Source organism: Corythoichthys intestinalis, chromosome 12, assembly GCF_030265065.1.
Source record: "Corythoichthys intestinalis isolate RoL2023-P3 chromosome 12, ASM3026506v1, whole genome shotgun sequence".
Classification (NCBI taxonomy): domain Eukaryota; kingdom Metazoa; phylum Chordata; class Actinopteri; order Syngnathiformes; family Syngnathidae; genus Corythoichthys; species Corythoichthys intestinalis.
Genome location: NC_080406.1, coordinates 10,664,755 through 10,685,096, shown reverse-complemented (window position 1 = coordinate 10,685,096; position 20,342 = coordinate 10,664,755). Strand labels below are relative to the sequence as shown.

General features: G+C 39.8%; 1 protein-coding gene across 1 annotated transcript in view; it reads left to right on the top strand.

Moving 5' to 3' along the window:
* The window catches only part of st6gal2a (ST6 beta-galactosamide alpha-2,6-sialyltranferase 2a), a 138,437-nt gene that overhangs the window by 45,446 nt on the left and 72,649 nt on the right, over positions 1–20,342 (top strand). The window contains exons 2-3 of the mRNA XM_057851664.1: positions 4,093–4,196; positions 14,272–15,199. Coding sequence (XP_057707647.1) covers positions 14,308–15,199 — 892 coding nt within the window. The 5' untranslated portion in view covers positions 4,093–4,196; positions 14,272–14,307. The remainder of the gene's footprint in view (positions 1–4,092; positions 4,197–14,271; positions 15,200–20,342) is intronic.

Below are 20,342 nucleotides of genomic sequence, written 5' to 3'. Positions count from 1 at the left end.
TAATGTCAGTTAATTTGCTGAGTTACTACTCTTACAATGAGGTAACTGAGTAACTAACTCAATTACTTTTTGTGAGAAGTAATTCATAACTGTAACTAATTATGTTTTAAAAGTAAGATTAACAAGTGACTACCATTTCCGTCCTGAAAATAAAAACACGTTTTCCTTTCTAGTCTCTCTGTACAGCCTAATACCAGTACTAAAAAAACACCAACAAAAATCCAGCTGTAACATTTTTATAGTTGATGCTCCGGATGTAAAGGTCATCATTTGATGACACAAGCCTGCAATCATTTGGTGGTTGGTACACAGTCAGACAAGACGGGTCTGTTCCGACGTCGCAGATGTAATGAGGAGGATGATGATTCAGAACATTGCCGGAAAAAGTAATGGCAAGACAATTTTCTTTTGTGGTTTGCCTCTTCTCTAAGCCATTCCTGTCCATTCATGCGCAGGCATGGAAAGCCCCTTTAGCAATCCTGAGCTTTTCTTCCCTGATTCAATCCCGGACTTCTCCCTGGTTAGTCCGACATTCTTCTAACTAACGGTGGTAAACTCTAGGTACCTCCCGATTAGGCAATTTCCGGTTACCGGTTCCAAGTTATACCGTGGTATGAAAAAGTTTCAAAACCGCTAAAAGTTTCAGTCATACCGTGCCTACGGTATTAGCTATTTTTTATGTCCCAAAAATGCAGGGCTGACCCCTCACGCTGTGGCTTAGTGTCAGTGAGTCAGCTCTGTTGCCCGTTGGCTGAAGGACACGAAACACCTGAACTTTTTCCCTCATCGAAGAAAACAAAGTCACTGTTATGGGAATACTTTGAGTAAAGGAAAGTTACAGACAGCCGCAGCTTAGGTGTGCCAACCGTCATGTAAAACATGCTTGTGGAGGGTGGCTGCTAGAGAAGGCAATATCTCCAATATGATTTCGCATTCATACTAGTGCTGTCAAATTTATCGCGTTAACGGGCGGTATATTTTAAAAAAATTAATTACGTTAAAATATTTGACGCATTTAACTAGTGCTGCAACGATTAATCGATTAACTCAAGTATTCGATAAGAAACGAAATATTCAAATAAAATTTTGTTGCTTCGAGTATTCGTTTAATTAAAGTGGCGTTGTAATGGCTTATTTTTAAAGTGTTTGCATTTAGTTTTATTGATTAGGGCGGATACACTGCCCTCTGGTCTGCCTCTTTTCACATGGCTGAATCCAACTGCTCCCTGTTAAGACCAACGTTTTTGTTGGAGCTAATGTTTTTTAATGCATTCATAATTTAGTTTATAGGTATATTTAGCCGTTTTTAGTGTGGGAATATGTGTATGAACCATTTGTTAAGAGCATTGTAAAAAAAAAAAAAAAAAAACTAGCATTTTATAGAATTTAGGCTAGCGGGCTTTTTCTGTGTAAGTTAAGCAATTGTTCTTTTGTTGTACATAGATCCGCATTTAAAAAAAAAAAAAAAAGTATACCGTTTGAGGCTCAGCTCAGGTATTTTAATTTTTAATTCGATTATTCGAACTAACTAGCCAATCGATTAATCGACTACTAAAATATTCGATAGCTGCAGCCCTACATTTAACGCATGCGCGGAATGACCCGCTCATGCATTGCCTCAAACGGATTACAATGACACACTTGGGAGGTAAGAGGCAGAGAAAGGTGTCTTGTTTTGTGCTTTTTCTTAACAAAGGTGTACCACACGTGACGTGCTGGCAGTTAGTTTCTTTATTAGTACATTCAGCTTCAACAGTGACACAGAATACGGCTCTCGGCAGGCCGTAACTCTAACTCACTCCTGCATCATGTGAGTAAACGGCATTGGTGCCGCGTGCACTTCAGGGTGCCTCGGATAATTCTATATCAGACTATAACAAAAGGCGAGCGGACACAGGCGTTTATTGGACCACGCTGTTTATTGGCATAAGCTTTGGCAACTCCTTTGCAACAAACATGAGTATCATTTAGTGAAAGAACAACAAAAATAATATCGCTTGAAAAAAATAATGTTCACAAAAACAAAAGTGCTTCAATCTGTATTAATGAGGCCTTATTTTCCACAGTTAAACAACAGTGCAAAGAGAACTGGCATTCCCAATCAAAATAGCTATGCAAAATATACATAAAACCTACTCAGATTTTTGTCAAACTCTATTCAAACATTTGGTTTAGTTCAACAAATACACTGGATGGCACTCAAATGACCGTGAGGTACAATGCATGGACCAGTAAACAGGGAACTACGGCGTCAGTTGAGGGACAAAACACACTATTGGGCTTGATTAATTGAAGTTCATTTAAAACTCGCCATTGACAACTTGTGGTGTATTTTCAATCACAAACAGAAAGAATGTTAAAAATGTTAATGCAATCTGTGGCAATGTGTGGCAGAAAATTACAGTAAATGTAAGATAACATGACGGGACTAAAAACGAACATTAAGTCCAAGAAAAATGTAACTCACCATACACTGAATCAACCTTTTTTAAAAGAGACCTTACCCTAAAACGTGCCGTCAAATATCCTTGGTCGCAGGCATAATGAGTTATTTGTTAAAGGTTACTTGGTTTTCACAATACGGTTTGCCACGAGGTCTGATGTTCTCAGTGCATTCGCTTTTGTTGCTTTGTTTGCTAGCTTTTAGTCACATATGTGGACTAGACTTGGTTGTAGACTCCTCTTCTGGCTCAGCAGGTGGCCTTTTCTCCATAAAAAGCTGTCCAATGACGTCGCCGCTCGTAGCAGACAGTCAACAGTAGCTAACGTTACTGTTCACAACTTTACATTGACTGACGCTGGGCTGCAAACACCCCATTAATGGCGGCTAACGATTAGAGGGCGACGTACACAAATCTGTACTTGGATTAGTATTGATGTGTCAAGAGGCACAGGCCTGGGTGACCACCCTGGATCCCGAGGGGGGTGACGATGGCTCCTTTGATGGGCTGCGGGAGGAGGGATGGGCTGCGCTGCCCCCTACGCCCGCACTCCCTCCCCGGGCTAGCTGGGTGGAGGCCGTGGCCCTGGGTTGGCTTCTATGCGGCGTCTCAGCTCGTCTGCGTGGCTGTCGCGTGTTTGGTGGGGCTCACGTGCGGCTGGATATAACTGGGCGCGCTCGGGTGGGGGGTCCACGTGCCGGGATTGGCAGTGGGGCGGCTTAGGGTCGGTTGCCAACGGACCTGCACTCACAAGGGATTCACACGATTACTGGGTTCTAGATCACTGATTTGTGAACACTCTACCACTCCCAATCACTTAGCTTATAGACTTCCCCACCCCCTCCCCTTCTTTCCCTGGTCAACAGGCCCCCCACATGGTGTCAACCGGAAATACATCTAGCTGACGATAGCACCAACATACAGTATTAATAGTTAGTGTAGGTGTTCAATGTATTTCTTGTTGTTGTTTGTGTTTGTTTTCTCTTTTCCTGTGTTTCTTTTCTTCTGCTCGCCCATAACCCCTTCCTGTTCGCTGCTTTGTCATAATAAACGAGTTATGTTGAATGACCACAATGAGAGTATGTGATACTCTCAATGTGAAACATTAAAACCGTTCAGACCAACCGGACACTTAGGCTTCCATTCTCCGTGTCAAACAGCTGAACAGGACAGGTTAAAAAAAAAAGAGGCACAGGCCAGATTGCGGTCGTTAGCAAACTATTTATTATTTCTCTGTGGTAGCAAATGCGCCACGGGCTGGTACCGGTCCCTGACCCAGTGGTTGGGGATCACTGCAAAGATGCGAAGTAGTAACTACATGAGGCACCATATTGCAGCTCTGGCTTGTTAAAAGTCAGCAATATAACAACTCCACTGGGTAATCGGTAGAAAGCCACCCGTGTCAAAGAGGCCATGACCAGAGACTGATCATCATTCTGTCAAACACAATGGAAACATGAGATTTTAACAGTCATCGCAAGATTTTCCCAAGGGTTACCGCTGTCACTAATGAGTTGGTCCGTCACCCCATCTTGATCTTAAAATGTTCCTCTACTTAGTATGTCATTGAGGTCGCGTGTCACACAATTATCTCTCTGTGGCCTGCAAATGTTCATCTTTCTCTTTCTTTCTCTCTTTCGTGCTCTCACAGAACGTTTGAATGGAAAGTTTGCGGAAATGCTGACGTGACGCTTGTGATGCTACGCATTTTCCCAGCACTATGATGACACACTCTGATGGACGGTACTGTTACATGTGAGTACTCTACTCTGACTTGACTATCAATCAATTTTAAGAAAATACCTGTAAACAATAGATGGATTTTTATCTTAGAGGGACTCTTGTTGAAAGTTAAGGTTATACCTGAAAATAATTAATGGATTGAAATAATGTTTAAAAAGCCCTTCAAGTTTATGCGGTTTTAGTCATCCTTTCTTTAGGGTTGGGAACTACAGACTACAGACATACAGTGGCAGTGGCAAATAAGTATTTAGTCAACCACCGATTGTGCAAGTTCTCCTACTTGAAAATATTAGAGGCCTGTAATTGTCAACGTGGGTAAACCTCAACCATGAGAGACAGAATGTGAAAAAAAGAAAAGAAAATCACATTGTTTGATTTTTAAAGAATTTATTTCCAAATTAGAGTGAAAAATAAGTATTTGGTCACCTACAAACAAGCAAGATTTCTGGCTGTCAAAGACGTGAGACGTGGCTGGGTCTTTCAGCATGACAATGATCCTAAACACACAGCCAGGGCAACAAAGAAGTGGCTTCGTAAGAAGCATTTCAAGGTCCTGGACTGGCCTGGCCAGTCTCCAGATCTCAACCCCATAGAAAATCTGTGGAGGGAGTTGAAAGTTCGTGTTGCCCACTGACAGCCCCAAAACATCACTGCTCTAGAGGAGATCTGCATGGAGGAATGGGCCAAAATACCAGCAACAGTGTGTGAAAAGCTTGTGAAGAGTTACAGAAAACGTTTGGCCTCCGTTATTGCCAACAAAAGGGACATAACAAAGTATTGAGATGAACTTTTGGTATTGACCAAATGCTTATTTTCCACCATGATTTACAGATAAATTCTTTAAAGATCAAACAATGTGATTTTCTGGGCTTTTTATCCATATTCAGTCTCTCATGGTTGAGGTTTACCCATGTTGACCTCTCTAATATTTTCAACTTGCACAATTAGTGGTTGACTAAATACTTATTTGCCTCACTGTAGATACTGTACATGCCATGGTACTGGTCGACCGGAATGGGCTTTACAAAAGCCGATACCAACTTAAAAAAATAATAAATTAAGTCGATTGTTAATGTCTAAAGCCGATTTTGTAAACTGATATTTGTGGCCTATATGCTTTTTTTTAAACAGGTTAATTATGAAAAGTAATTGAAACATCCATCATGTTATATTACAGGTAGTCCCTTGGTTGCGAAAGAGATCCGTTCCTACGCTGGTGACGTAATCCGAATTAATCCTTTAAGAACCCATAAATACCCTATAAATCTCAAAATACCTCCAAAAACATGTATTATACATCATTTATAATATCACAAATTATAAAAAATTAGATACTGTGAGGTATGTTGTGTTAAATGCCGTTATATTCAATGACTATTTGGGCTTTACTCGCGAGTTAGTCGCATTGCTGAGAGGAAAGGGCGCTGTAAGAAAGAGTAGGGAGGCGAGAGAGGTGGGCTATCATGGTCGCCCAGGTCACCAGCGTCTCATCTCTTAACGCGAGCCCACCGTCCGAACTCAAAAGGATCGGGACTTGCAAGAAAAGTCGGCGCTGGGGGAGAAGGAGCAGCATGAGACAAGGAAGCGGGGACTGACGGCGGATCACCTGGCCAAAAGGAACTACAGGACGGCGGCAACACTGCTATGGGAAGAAGGGATGCTGAAATCAACGACAACGGGAACTAGGTCCTGTTTAAAATTACGTTTGTTAGGTATGTCGTAACCCTGGGACTACATGTATTAGAGGTTCAACTTTTCAAAATTAAAAAGATTACCCCAACAGTGAACATAAATTATTCTGTTACATTGGCTATATTTCAGCTGATACCGGCCAATCTTAAAAAAAAAAATTGTCCATCTATTGGCCGGCCTGTATACTGGTCGACCTTTACAAGAAAGAACAACACCCAAACAGCGAACAAAGGTTCTTCCAATAATTCGGCTTTATATATCAGCCCGATATATCAGCCGACCAATACATCGGTCGACCTTTATATCATATTGCATACAAATATCTGTCTCATGAATGAGGGTCTTTTTTGGGAAGTACACTGATACCTAGTTTTTCGCGGTTAATGGGGACCAGAAATAAAGCGATATGTGAAAAAAAAAAATTGTGTGTGTGTTCAATGTATTTATTCAGATTTAGCATTGGAAAGAGATACATATAAGACATATATTTTTCACTTTTTTATATAATTTAAAGTATAATTTAAAAAATATATGTGGTGGAAAACACTCAGGTGACTTGAAGTTCAGCTCTGAGACCCCTAATTTGGTCAAATTTCCAAAATTGTCCAATATGCATGTGTGATACATCACTGGAAAGCTTAAAATCTCAATTTTCCGGGGAATAAATTTTTATAACAGTAGGGCATTTTAAAAAAAAAGTTTTTTAAACAGCAAAACCCTATCTGGAGGCGAGAGCTCGCGAGAGCAGAATTACAGACGCCATGACTTTAACGACATATTATCACATATTTACCTTGTTTCGATCCCAAAACTCCATGTAGCACTGTATCACCAAGACACAGTCGTGAATGCCCACAGCTGGATTTCTTGGGGATTTCATGGATGAAACATGGCAATATAACAAGGGTCGCGATGCAGAAATCGCAGACATCAAGGAATGGTCGAGATTTTCTTTTTCATATTTTTACCCCTTCAAACGTTTTTTTTTTTTCTTTCAATTTTTCTTTGTTTGGATTGATTATTGATCATCTAACATATCGGAGAAAATGTAACAGGAACAAAAAAAATACAATTAAGCGATAGTTATGAGGTAGATATCCGTGACTTTTTTACAGACGCCATTTTTTTCATTGAGACGTCATTTGTTTAAAAGTTTAAAATATGTGAGTGAATCATTTTTTAAAGTCGTTTTTTTTTTTTTTAAACGGAATCTTAAACATCAATTAATGATTCTAAGCTAAAATTGACAGACATTTTGAATAATATAAATAAATAATTACCTTAGTTTTATGGCTGGGTTAAAACAAAAGCAGTTGCGCAATGTCTGTAAACGTGGCTTTTCAGGGTAAAACGGACAAATTAAAAATAGTTCGGGGGCCTCATGCGCCATGAATCTTCTATGGTAGCATATAGACATATTGTTCTATCAAACACAACTGTTGTTTTAGCTTAAAATAGAGCAGTTTCTTTTAAAGAGGAGTGCAAGAGGAGAAACTGCTCGTTATATGATGAGTGACTCATGCGGCGCTTTGAAGGTGTTGCTTACAAGCATCTGTGGCAAGATCAAACCCAAACATCTGTCAACATCGTTAACTTTAATAAGCAATTCCAGTGCAGTGCCTGATGAACAAAGAGCAGGGAGAGGGAGGGGGGAAGCGAGAGTGAGGCTACGCGATCGGCTCGGGACAGCTCATCTGTATATATATATGTATATATATATATATATATATATATATATATTTTAGGGCTGTCAAAATTATCGCGTTAACGGGCGTTAATGAATTTTTTAAATTAATCAACGTTAAAATATTTGACGCAATTAACGCATATGTCCCGCTCAGACAGATTTAAATGACAGTACAGTGAAACACTCACTTGTTGTTATAGAGTTTTGCCGCCCTCTGCTGGCGCTTGGGTGTGACTGATTTTATAGGCTTCAGCACTCATGAGCATTGTGTAAGTAATTATTGACATCAACAATGGCGGGCTACTTGTTTATTTTTTGATTGAAAATTTTACAAATTTTATTAAAACAAAAACATTAAGAGGGGTTTTAATATAAAATTTCTATAACTTGTACTAACATTTTTCTTTTAAGAACTACAAGTCTTTCTATCCATGGATCAGGTTAACAGAATGTTAATAATATTAATGCCATCTTGTTGATTTATTGTTATGATAAACAAATACAGTCCTTATGTACCGTATGTTGAATGTATACATCCATCTTGTGTCTTATCGTTCCATTCCAACAATAATTTACCGAAAAATATGGCATATTTTATAGATGGTTTGAATTGCGATTAATTACGATTAATTTTAAAGCTGTAATTAACTCGATTAAAAATTTTAATCGTTTGACAGCCCTAATATTTTTGTATATAAAAATCCGCGATGGACTGAGGGCGCGAAGTTTGAAGTGCGAAGTAGCGAGGAATCACTGTACCATAATATTTCCCCACGCTTTTAACCATGCGGTTGATAGTCCAGTGCGACTTAGCTATGGATTTTTACAGGGTCATGATGCAGTGTGAACTCCAGAAGTCTATAGTGCAGCTTACAGTTTTATGGTCAAATGTGGTGGATCCGACCTATATGAAGTGTAAACATGTGCCGGTATGATATTCTGACGGTATGATAACCTTAGGCCAAAATATCTTGGTATTGCAAATACAGCTTTAACAGTGTTACTTTGAGATATCTGGGTTTAAAAAACAAAACAAAAACAACAACAACTTTTTTCCCGTTGACCAGGATTTTTATTTGGAAAACATTGGCAAATTGGAACATAAGCATAATGTTAAGTTAAAAAAAAAAAAAAAAATTCTCGATAAAATTGAAATATATGCAGTCCTTTAGGTGAGCCTAAACCCACAGCCACAGCTCAACATTATTACCATCAGAACAAAGATAATTGTATTATTTTCCATAAAAAGCACGCGTGTATGACTCGTATAATGTTTACATTATACGAGATTATTATATACACACAATCTCTCTCTCTCAACACAGATAGTTGCCAAAGAGAAAAAAAAACACGTTTTACCACCGCTAGACACACTAAACACTAAACTCTCGTAGCCGGTGTGAAATGTTCATGACAGTGTTTATTAACCATTAATTTTGTATAAATGTGAAATCATATCGGAGGTGTTGCCTCCTCGGCAGTCACCCTCCGCAAACATGTTTTACAGGTCTGTTGGCCCTCTGCGCCCGTCTGTAACTTTTCTGTAGGTGAAGTATTCCCATATTAGCGATTTTGTTTTCTTCGATGGGGGAAAAAGTTCAGGAGTTTCACCTCCTCCAGCCATCGTGTAGCCCAGTTGACTCACTGACACTGAGCAACAATTGGTGGGGGATCGTTGAGCCTTACAGCTACCAGCGAGAGATTTCTCCATGCATTTTTGGGACATAAAAAATAGCCAATATCTTAGGGTCGGTATGACGGAAAATTTTTGCGGTTTTGAAACTTTGACGTTTTCCTACCATGGTATACCTTGAAACCGGTAATCGGCACATGTCAAGTAAGGTGTGGTTTATAGTCTGAAAAATATGGTATCTTGCCATGGTACTGGTTTGGGAGTTTTCATCCAGATACTGTAGATACCAGAGAGCCATCATTTAGGGGCTTTTAGTCAACCTTATTTTTTAAACATCTTGTAGCCATGTTTTGCTTCGTGAAAATGCATTCCTCCACTCCTACCTCTCCATCTGCACCATTGTGCTTGTTCACGCTCGCTGACACAACCTGAATGCTGCCAGGTGAGGAGAGCTACACACACATTCACAGGGGGCAGGTTGCGATATCATTTGGTTTGTCGAAAGAATTCAGGTAGCTGTGTGCTTGTTGTATTTGTGAAATTGAGTGAGTGTTAGACTTCGAGCCTGAACATATTTTTCCACTGGGGAAGTAGACGTGTTGGAACTGCTACACTCGCACCATATGAATAACGGCTCCCACCTGATGTGGCCCCGAGGCTTTTTCAGAGCATGCCACTTTAGATAGTATGTGTGCCTTGAGTCACCATGAAATCTGTATTCTTGGGCCCTATTGCTACTTGCTGGTTTCCTGCTGCTTGACCGAGGATCAGCGCTTGAGCTTTGGCCACCTGTGTGGCCGAGGAAATGAGGTGTGTGCACGAATGTGGATGTGGCGGGTTACAGGGGCTTGGTTCATGTCAATGGCGCCTGGGAGCCATACTGCTGCATGTCCTGGCAGGACCAACAGGAAGCTGGAATTACAATGAAAGGTTTCACTCTGACAAGACACCCCCAACCCTCCCACATACACACACTTCCCCTGCGTAATGCCTGTCTCACATTAAGAGACCATATTTTTCTAATTAGGTCTGGCTAAGTAGGTTGCGGTGCTGTAATGTATTTTTTAAGGTATCACTCACTCACTTCCTTGAAGGGAACCTCGGACTTAAAGACTTATCGTCGCTAATAAGCCACAGTTTTTCTCTTTGGCTAAAATATGTTATTAGAAAAATACATTTCGATCGGGTCCGATCACGTCATTTTCAAAGTATCGGAATCGGCAAAAAAATATCGGCCATGCCTTTTTTTAATATATATATATATATTTTTTATTTATTTAAATTGTTTTCTAATTGTATTTAACGTTACTGACATAATATGTTACACTCACCCAGAGTCTTTAGTTTAGACTTAAGGTAGGGTTATCAAATTTATCCCAATAACAGCAGTAATGAATTTTAAAAAAAATGTATCACATTAAAATATTTAACGCAATTAATGCATCCGCTGCATGACCCACTCACGCATTGTCGCGCTTAATCTGTAATGGCGCCGTTTTACCTATATAGAGAGATAAAAGGCAGCGTAAAATGAGTAGAGTGAAATTTGGCAGCCTTTGGAGCCTTTTTTTAATTGGCTAAAGCTTTACAATCCCTCTCCCTACGATAAGAAATATCATGGGAAGCAATGTGGGGAAGCAAGGTAGCACGATCTATTTCATAACACCTTATGTTATTTGCCAACGCTGAGAAGCTATATGAATTGGTAGCACTACGCACAGTCATGGTTCCACTTCCAATCATGCATTTGGGCATGGCTACAGTATCATTTACAGAAAGCTCAACAAATACACTAAATGGCAAAATTTAGTCACAATATACAAAGTCACAAGTCTTTCTATCCGTGGATCCCTCTCACAGAAAGAATGTTAATAATGTAAATGCCATCTTGAGGATTTATTGTCATAATAAACAAATACAGTACTTATGTACTGTATGTTGAATGTATATATTCGTCCGAGTTTTATTCATTTTTTTCTTAATGCATTGCCAAAATGTATATGATCGGGAAAAATTATCGGGAATGATTGGAATTGAATCGGTAGCAAAAAAAAGCAATCGGATCGGGAAATATCGGGATCGGCAGATACTCAAACTAAAACGATCGGGATCGGATCGGGAGCAAAAAAACATGATCGGAACAACCCTAATTATTGCCATTGATTTCAAAATCTATAATATTTAGTACATGTTTTAACTAGGACTGTCAAAATTATCTCGTTAACGGGCGGTAATTAATTTTTTTAAATTAATCACGTTAAAATATTTGACGCAATTAACGCAGATGCCCCGCTCAAACAGATTAAAATGACAGCACAGTGACAACACTTGTTACTTGTGTTTTTGGTTTTTTCGCCCTCTGCTGGCGCTTGGGTGCAGCACCTTGAGCATTGTGTAATTATTGACATCAACAATGGCGAGCTACTAGTTTATTTTTTGATTGATAATTTTACAAATTTTATTAAAACAAAAACATTAAGAGGGGCTTTAATATAAAATTTCTATAACTTGTACTAACATTTATCTTTTAAGAACTACAAGTCTTTCGACCCATGGATCGCTTTAACAGAATGTTAATGATGTTAATGCCATCTTGTTGATTTATTGTTATAATAAACAAATACAGTATTTATGTACCGTATGTTGAATGTCTTGTGTCTTTCCGTTCCAACAATAATTTACAGACAAATATTGCATATATTATAGATGGTTTGAATTGTGATTAATTATGATTAATTAATTTTTAAGCTGTAATTAACTTGATTAAAAATTTTAATCGTTTGACAGCCCTAGTTTTAACCTACGGAGAGTGCCATGTTTAGCGCGTAATGCACTCTGGAGGTGATAACCTGTTTGGTTTGGACTGGGAGAATAGTTGTGCTAGCTAGCAAGCAGTGTTGTTTTCGTCAACGATGACTATAACGAAAATATTTCGTCGACAAACAATTTTTTCCTGACGATGACGGGACTATAACGAGCTAAAAACGTATCTTAAGAGACTAAAACTTAACGACATGAATGCCAGTTTTCGTCTGAGGAGACGAGAACGAGACGAAAATGCGCCATAGTTTTCGTCCCATGTTCACAATGTTTGACATTTTATGTGTAGTTAGCCTGCCTGGTTGTGTCACTCATGTAACGTGCTGCGACCCCCCCCCAAACCACCCACTAGTTTAGTGTCCTTTCCAGTCTCCCCATTGCTTGTTTTGAGACACACACGGTAAGATTTGTCTTCTTATCCTGACAAGAGAGAATTTGCAATGTTGTTTTAGCCTTTAAAGGTCTGTGCTTAATAGTGCTGCAACTATTAATCGATTAAATCGAGTATTCGATTAGGAAAAAAAATATTAAATAAAATTTTGTTGCTTCGAGTATTCGTTTAATTAAAGTGGTGTTGTAATGGTTTATTTTGAAAGTGTTTGCATTTATATAAGGGTGATAAGGGTGGATACACTGCCCTCTGGCCTGTCTCTTTTCACATGGCTGAATCCAACCGCTCCCCGTTAAGACCAATGTAAGTTTTTGTTTGAGCTAATGTTTTTTAATGCATTCACAATTTAGTTAATAGTTATATTTCGCCGTCTTTTTTTGGGGAATATGTGTCTGAACTAGGGTTGTTCCGATCATGTTTTTTTGCTCCCGATCCGATCCCGATCGTTTTAGTTTGAGTATCTGCCGATCCCGATATTTCCCGATCCGATTGCTTTTTTTTTGTGCTCCCGATTCAATTCCAATCATTCCCGATAATTTTTCCCCATCATATACATTTTGGCAATGCATTAAGATAAAAATGAATAAAACTCGGACGAATATATACATTCAACATGCAGTACATAAGTACTGTATTTGTTTATCATGACAATAAATCCTCAAGATGGCATTTACATTATTGACATTCTTTCTGTGAGAGGGATCCACGCATAGAAAGACTTGTAATTCTTAAAGGATAAATGTGACTTTGTATATTGTGACTAAATATTGCCATCTAGTGTATTCGTTGAGCTTTCAGTAAATGATACTGCAGCCATTTAACTTCTGCCCAAATGCATGATGGGAAGTGCAACCATGACTGTGCGTAGGGGCACCAATTGATATATGTTCTCTGCGTTGGGAAATAACATAGGGTCTTAAGAAAATGATCAATTACTTTCTTCCCCACATTGCCTCCCACGTTATTTTTAAAAAGGTATTGTAAGGCTTTAGCCACATAAAAAATGGCTCCAAAGGTTGTCAAAATTCTCTCTACTCATTATAGCCTGCCTTTTAGCGCTATCCATAGGTAAAATGGCGTCTTTATAGATTGAACGCGACAATGCGCGAGTGGATCGTGCAGCGCATGTGTTAATTACTTAATGTGATTAATTTAAAAAAATGAATTACCGTTGTTAACGCAATAAATTTGATAGCCCTACTTTAAGCCAAAACTACTCTGGATGAGTGTAAGACATTTTGACTGTAACGTTAAATACAATTAGAAAACGATATAAATAAAAAATAAATAAATAAAAAAGGCATGTCCGATCAATCGGCATCCCGATCAATTGGGACTTTTTATATATAATATATTCATTTAGACGTCATGTTAAATTATATATATCAGGGTTCACTGAATCCGGACCTCGGTGCCACTTTTCCTGTCGTGTTTTCCACGTCTCTCTCTCCCCTAACACACCTGAATCAAATGATTATGTCATCAGCAACCTCTCCAGAAGCTTGATAATGATCCGGATTATTTTGATTCAGGTGTGTTGGAGGAGAGAGACAATCGAAAACACGACAGGAAAAGTGGCACCGAGGTCCGGATTTAGTGAACCCTGATATATATATAATAAATGTTTAAATATCTTTAAATAAAAAAATTAGACATCGCATTTGTAAGGCGTGGTGGCGGTGCGCCACAATCTATTATGTGTCGGGGAAACCCTGAATTTAGCCTTTTTCTATACAATACTGGCAGATATTGGATAGCATAAATTTGCATGTTTTTGTGTGTTCCCACCACTAAATTTTTTCATTTTGTCCGGGTTGACCCCTGCCCTCCCCCACTCTTTCCCATCTCCCTTCTCCTGTTCCAGCTGCAGGGCCTTGATGTCGGTGAATGCTTCTTCGTAATGAAGTCCAGCATGAGGCAGTGGCGGAGGCTCACATTGGTGGGAATGCTGGCCTGGGTTTTCTGGGTTTTTTTCTCCTATTTCCTGGACGCCCAGGTCAACAGTTCCCTTACCTCCATTGGCTCCCTGCTCTACCACGCTCCTGACACCCGCCGTCTGTCCTCCATTCCGGCCTCCCATCAGCAAAATGCCATCGGAGTCTCTGGTTCAACCCCGACTTCGCCGGGAGACGTGCGAGATCCTGAGCCTCAAAGCAGCTCTGTGACCTCCAGCGTGGAGACGAGCCGCAACCCTAACAGTGCACCCTACGCCAACTATGGCAGCGAGGAGATGAACCGGCAGGACTACATGGACCCGCAGAGTCTAGCGGCTTGGTCTTCCTTTGGCACGGAGAATGTGGATTCTCACTCAGACCCAGTGCTCCAGAGTCACGAGAGAACTTCCCAAACAATGGAATATCAAAACCATGTGAGAAGAGCACATCACCCTGGAGGAGAGGAAGAAGATGAGAGAGAAAACGTAACTGTAGAGAAGTCTGCATCAGTTTTGAAACTCTTGTGGAAGGGACGCTTGTCCGTTGACATGCTAGACCCTTGGCTGCAGCGAGCTCAAAAAAAATACATGGAGGCCAACACACACCACGTGGCCTACAAGGGGCCCCGCCAGGCCTCTCGAAGTGCCAAGGAACTGCTTTGTCAGATGAAGGCTAAGGCCCGGCTGAGTACGATAGACGGGTCGGAGAAGCCATTCTCCTCACTGGGATGGGCCCACCTTGTGCCATCCCTTCCGCTGGGGCAGCTGCACAGTTCCCAGGGTCAGAGCAGCTTCAAGACCTGCGCCGTGGTCTCATCTGCCGGTGCAGTCTTACGATCTGGCCTGGGAAAAGAGATCGGTGAGTTGTCTTGTAGTTCCTATATTATCCATAGATTTCATAATGATACTGACGGGACACAGGCCGCGGGGCCGATTAACAGGGGGCCTATCTCCGTCAAAGCTGACCGAGTGGAAATGCACACAAAGAGCGTTTTACGTTGCAAATTCTTGTGAATAAATGCTTAAATCCCTGAATTCTTTATAGATATGGACGTAAAACAGTCTCAATTCTTGGTGAAAAGCAAAAAAAAAAAAAAAAAAAAAAAAAAAAAAAAAGGGAAATTAGCTGTTATTTTATGTAAATATGTCGAATGTGCTGCTAGTCTTTAAGCCACTGTGGCACCCTCTTATCACAACAAAGAGCTTTTTACGTTGAAATTTTGGAGAATAAATGTTTAAATCCCTGAATTCTTTATTGCTATGGACGTAAAATAGTCACGATTCTTGGTTAAAAGCAAAAAAAAACAAAAAACAAAAAAAAAAACGGGCAGTTAGCTGTTATTTTACGTAAATATGTCGAATGTACTGGTAGTCTTTAAGCCACTGTGGCTCTGCCTTATCACAACAAAAAGGTTTATATGTTGAAATTTATTGGAATAAATGTTTAAATCCCTGAATTCTATATAGATATGAACATAAAACAGTCTCGATTATTGGTGAAAAGCAAAAAAAAAAAAAAAAAAAAAAAAAAAAAAAAAAAAAACGGGCTGTTAACATTTATTTTACGTAAATATGTCGAATGTACTGCTAGTCTTTATGCCACTGTGGCGCCCTCTTATCACAACAAAGAGCTTTTTACATTGAAATTTTTGGGAATAAATGCTTAAATCCCTGAATTCTATATACCATATTTTTCGGACTATGAGTCGCGTTTTTTTTTTCATATTTTGCCTGGGGGTGCGACTTATACTCAGGAGCGACTTATGTGTGAAATTATTAACACATTATGATATCATTTCACATGTTATTGTGGTGTTTTGGAGTGACACTGATGGTTTGGTAAACTTGTTAGCATGTTCTTTATGCTATAGTTATTATCTGAATAACTCTTAATAGCTATGGCCACGTTCGCGTTCTGCCTTTGGCAATGTGTATTCAATTGTATTATTGACTTTTTTATATTGAAATGCATGCTTTTAGTTTGTGGCGCTTTCACGCCCACGTGGGGGCGCACTCGCACTTGTTTACGTGAAGAAGAGCACTCACACGCCAGAAGAAGACGGACAGCTACGTAGCTGTGAGTGAGTGGGCGAGTTAGCAAGAGAGAGAGACACGGCTGCGAACCTACGTTCATTGTTTATGCTTTTAAAATATCTCTACAGAGGCAACGCCTGTGTGTATAATCTTTTCTGTTGTTGTTGTGTGTTTTCCACTCGCGATCGGACACTTAGAGCCAGTTGTGTGGTTGTTTGAACGATGTGCTAATGCTAGCGAACGCATGCTAACCGTTTAATGTCATTGCTCTAAGGGCACCTAATTATCTTTTTTCCTTACTTTGATGCGAACCTGTTTGGTATCGAGGACCAAATTGATTCAGCAAATTATACGGACGTCCAGCATCGTCATTTGGGAGTTCGCTGTATAGCCGGGACCGAGCCGTAGCGTCCTGGTGAGGACAGTATATTCTCATTTCATTGTTCATGCACTGTATACTGTACATTTATTCAGCATGTTGTTCTCTATTGTATTTTTATATTAAATTGCCTTTCAAGATGACATATCTGTTCTATGTGTTGGATTTTATCAAGTCAATTTCCCCCCAAAATGCGACTTATACTCCGGTGCGACTTATGTTTTTTTTCTCTTCGTTGGGCATTTTATGGCTGGTGCGACTTATACCCAGGTGCGACTTGTAGTCCGAAAAATACGGTAGGTATTAACATAGAATAGTCTCGATTCTTGGTTAAAAGCAAAAAAAACAAAAACAAAAAACGAGCAGTTAGCATTTATTTTACGTAAATATCTCAAATGCGCTGGTAGCCTTTCAGCCACTGTGGCGCCGCCTTATCACAACATAGAGCTTTTTACGTTGAATTTTTTGGGAATAAATGCTTAAATCCCTGAATTCTTTCTCTCTCTCTCTCTCCATATATATATATATATATATATATATATATATATATATAAACAGTCTCGATTCTGGGTAAAAAGCAAAAAAAAAAAACAAAACAAAAAAAAACGAGCAGTTAGCATTTATTTTGCATTTATTTGTAAATATGTCGAATGTGCCGCTAGTCTTTAACCCACTGTGGCTGACATTTGTAGGAATAAATGTTTAAATCCCTGAATTCTTTATAGATATGGATGTAAAACGGCCTTGATTCTTGGTTAAAAGCAAAAAAAAAAAAAATGCAGTTAGCATTTATTTTACGTAAATATGTCGAAGTACAATGCTAGTCTGTTAGTCCAGGGGTCCCCATCTGCCGGGACGCGGACCGGTATCGGTCCGTGGCGCATTTGCTACCGGACTGCATTGAAATAATTTTATAACGACTGCTTTCTGGCTGAATTAACCCTGTGCCCCTGCTTAACACACCAATATCCCTGTCTACTCTAGATATAATACTACGGGATAGATTAGAATGTCGTCATAGAAATCCATTGATTGGACTGCTAGTAGTACATCTTGTTTGTGTATATAATATATCTATGTGCGCTTGTCCATGATAATAACGTATTGCTAGGCCGCAGGCGCAGCACATGTGTTCCCGGAAATAATTAGCCCCCACACGAGCGAAGATGACTGGAAAACAGACATCTTTGGAGATATTTTTACGGCGAAAAGGGCACCTGACGAGCCTACAACCTCGAAGACCCACGAACGGCGAAGGACTGGATTTGTGACCCGTTTGTGAATAAACCGAGTGATTCGAGCATGTCTGTGCAACAGGAAGATCAACTTGTAGAGATCGCAAATGACGGCGACCTTATTAAACGTACATTTGAGACAACAACTCTACCGAGGTTCTGGATTAAAGTCATTCTGGAATATCCTGACGTCGCTACGAGAGCTTTGAAATCCTTGCTACAATTTCCAACATTGTATCTTTGTGAAGTGGGCTTCTTAATTAATGTTTAACGACAAGGCGAAGTCTTTAATGGTGAGAGCGGTGTATAGTTGTTGAGTGCAGCTTACATGGCAGGATGTATCTGAGAACTTTTCTACAAGTCCTTCCATGATCAAACGTAAGTTCATATTCTTTCAAGAAAGTTTGTAGTGTTTACTTTGGAATGGCTGCATTTGCGCATTTTGCGGCTATGGTTAACGTTACGCGCATGCGCAGAACCGCGTCGTTGCAATTTTTGATGGGTTGCAAAATTTGTCAGAACACCTGTCCATGAAAAAAAGACCCAAATAACACCGGTCCGTGGTGCAAAAAAAGTTGGGGACCCTTGTTTTAGAAGGAATAACAGAAAGCAATCGCTTCCTATAACCATCAACAAGTTTCGTGCACCTCTCAGATGGTATTTTGGACCACTCTTCTTTTGCGAACTGTTCCAGGTCTCTCAGATTTGAAGGGTGCCTTCGAGCAACAGCAATTTTGAGATCTCTCCATAGTATTAAATATGGTTTAGGACTCATCAATGGCCACCTCAGAATTCTCCAGCGCCTTGTATCCAACCACTTTTTGGTGCTATTTGAGGTATTTTTTTGGGTCATTGTCCTGTTGGATCATGACCTCTGTGGCAGACCCAGTTTTGTGACACTACACCCTACATTCCGGCAAAAAACATTTTGATAGTCACCATATTTCATGACTCCTTGCACACTGTCAAGGCACCCAGTGCGAGAGACAGCAAAACTACGCCAAAGCATCATTGGACCTCCACCATGTCACTGTGTTCTTTTCTTTGTAGGCATCATTCTTTTTTTCTCTCTCTCAATGTTGCAGCGAGACTTCTTCTTTCTTGATACCTTTAATTATTTTGTCCGTATCGTGTGAAATGAGAAACTGTAAGCTGCATACAATCATTTACTATATGATTGCAAAAAGGCATGGGAAGTCATGTAATATGTGAGTTGTCACGTCGTTTGCTGTGGTTGACGGCTCACAGGAAGTGGTGGAAGAGATTTGCAGACGTGTGACACTGTAAGCACTTACTGAAACTCAAGATCAGACTTGATCTCGAGCCCACATTTCTTGGTCTGGTCTCAGTCTCAACTCCAAAAAGTCTTGATTTTGTCCCGGACCGGCCGTTTGGTAGGACTCGAAATTGTTTTTTATGGTATTGTGTGGACGTTTGCACTTGTGCTAGCACTAGCACAAACACAAATATTGCATATTAAATTAGTCTCTTTCTCCTGAGTAGATGTTCTAGCAAATAACAGAATAAGTTCTCCATAAGAATTCAATGAATTGCTGAATTTGTAAAAGCTGAATCTCAATTTTGCAAAGGTTCATCCTATGTTGAATACGTATAATCATGCTCTAGTTACTTCTTGGATTGATAGGTTCAACAGGGTCTACTAGTGTGCACACCTTTCGGACATGCGTACAGGATATCAAAGCATTCTTCCAAAAAAGTGTCTTGATACAGTGATCCTTCACTACTTTGCGGTTCAGACTTCGCCCTCAGTCTTTTTTTCAATAAATAAATAAACAAACAAATATAGTATTTTATAGATCTGTCCCAATCACATACAGCCAATCACCTCTTCCTCCTGCTGCTTTTGTTGCTCATCAAGCAGCTGCTTGTTAAAGTTAATGATGAGTGACAGCTCTGAAGCTTTGATCTTGCCAGAGAAGCTTGGGAGCGCCAGTCTTGAAAGGCGTCGAATGTATGAGCTCGTTGAGCTTGTTAAACACTAGCGGTAGTGTGCTGTGGTGACTCATTGTGTGTGTGTAAGTGAGCAGCGTAAGCGGATTTGAGTGGATTCACTCAATGAAGCATTTAATAAAGATGCATTTGCTATGTTATTCTTGTTTTAAAATAATTCGGTGGGACAGTAACATGTTTAAAACTAAACCCTAATCCTTAAATTATACTTAGGGAAACAAAATGGGAAAATAAGTATTATATGTATCTTTCCAATGCTAAATTCGAATACAGTGATCACACCAAATAATAATAACAAAACTAAACTAGCCCTGCAAGCAGGACTGAACGGGCCCTCGCTTGTCGCACTCGGACGGCATGCTGGTTGGGGTGGTGGCAGGTCA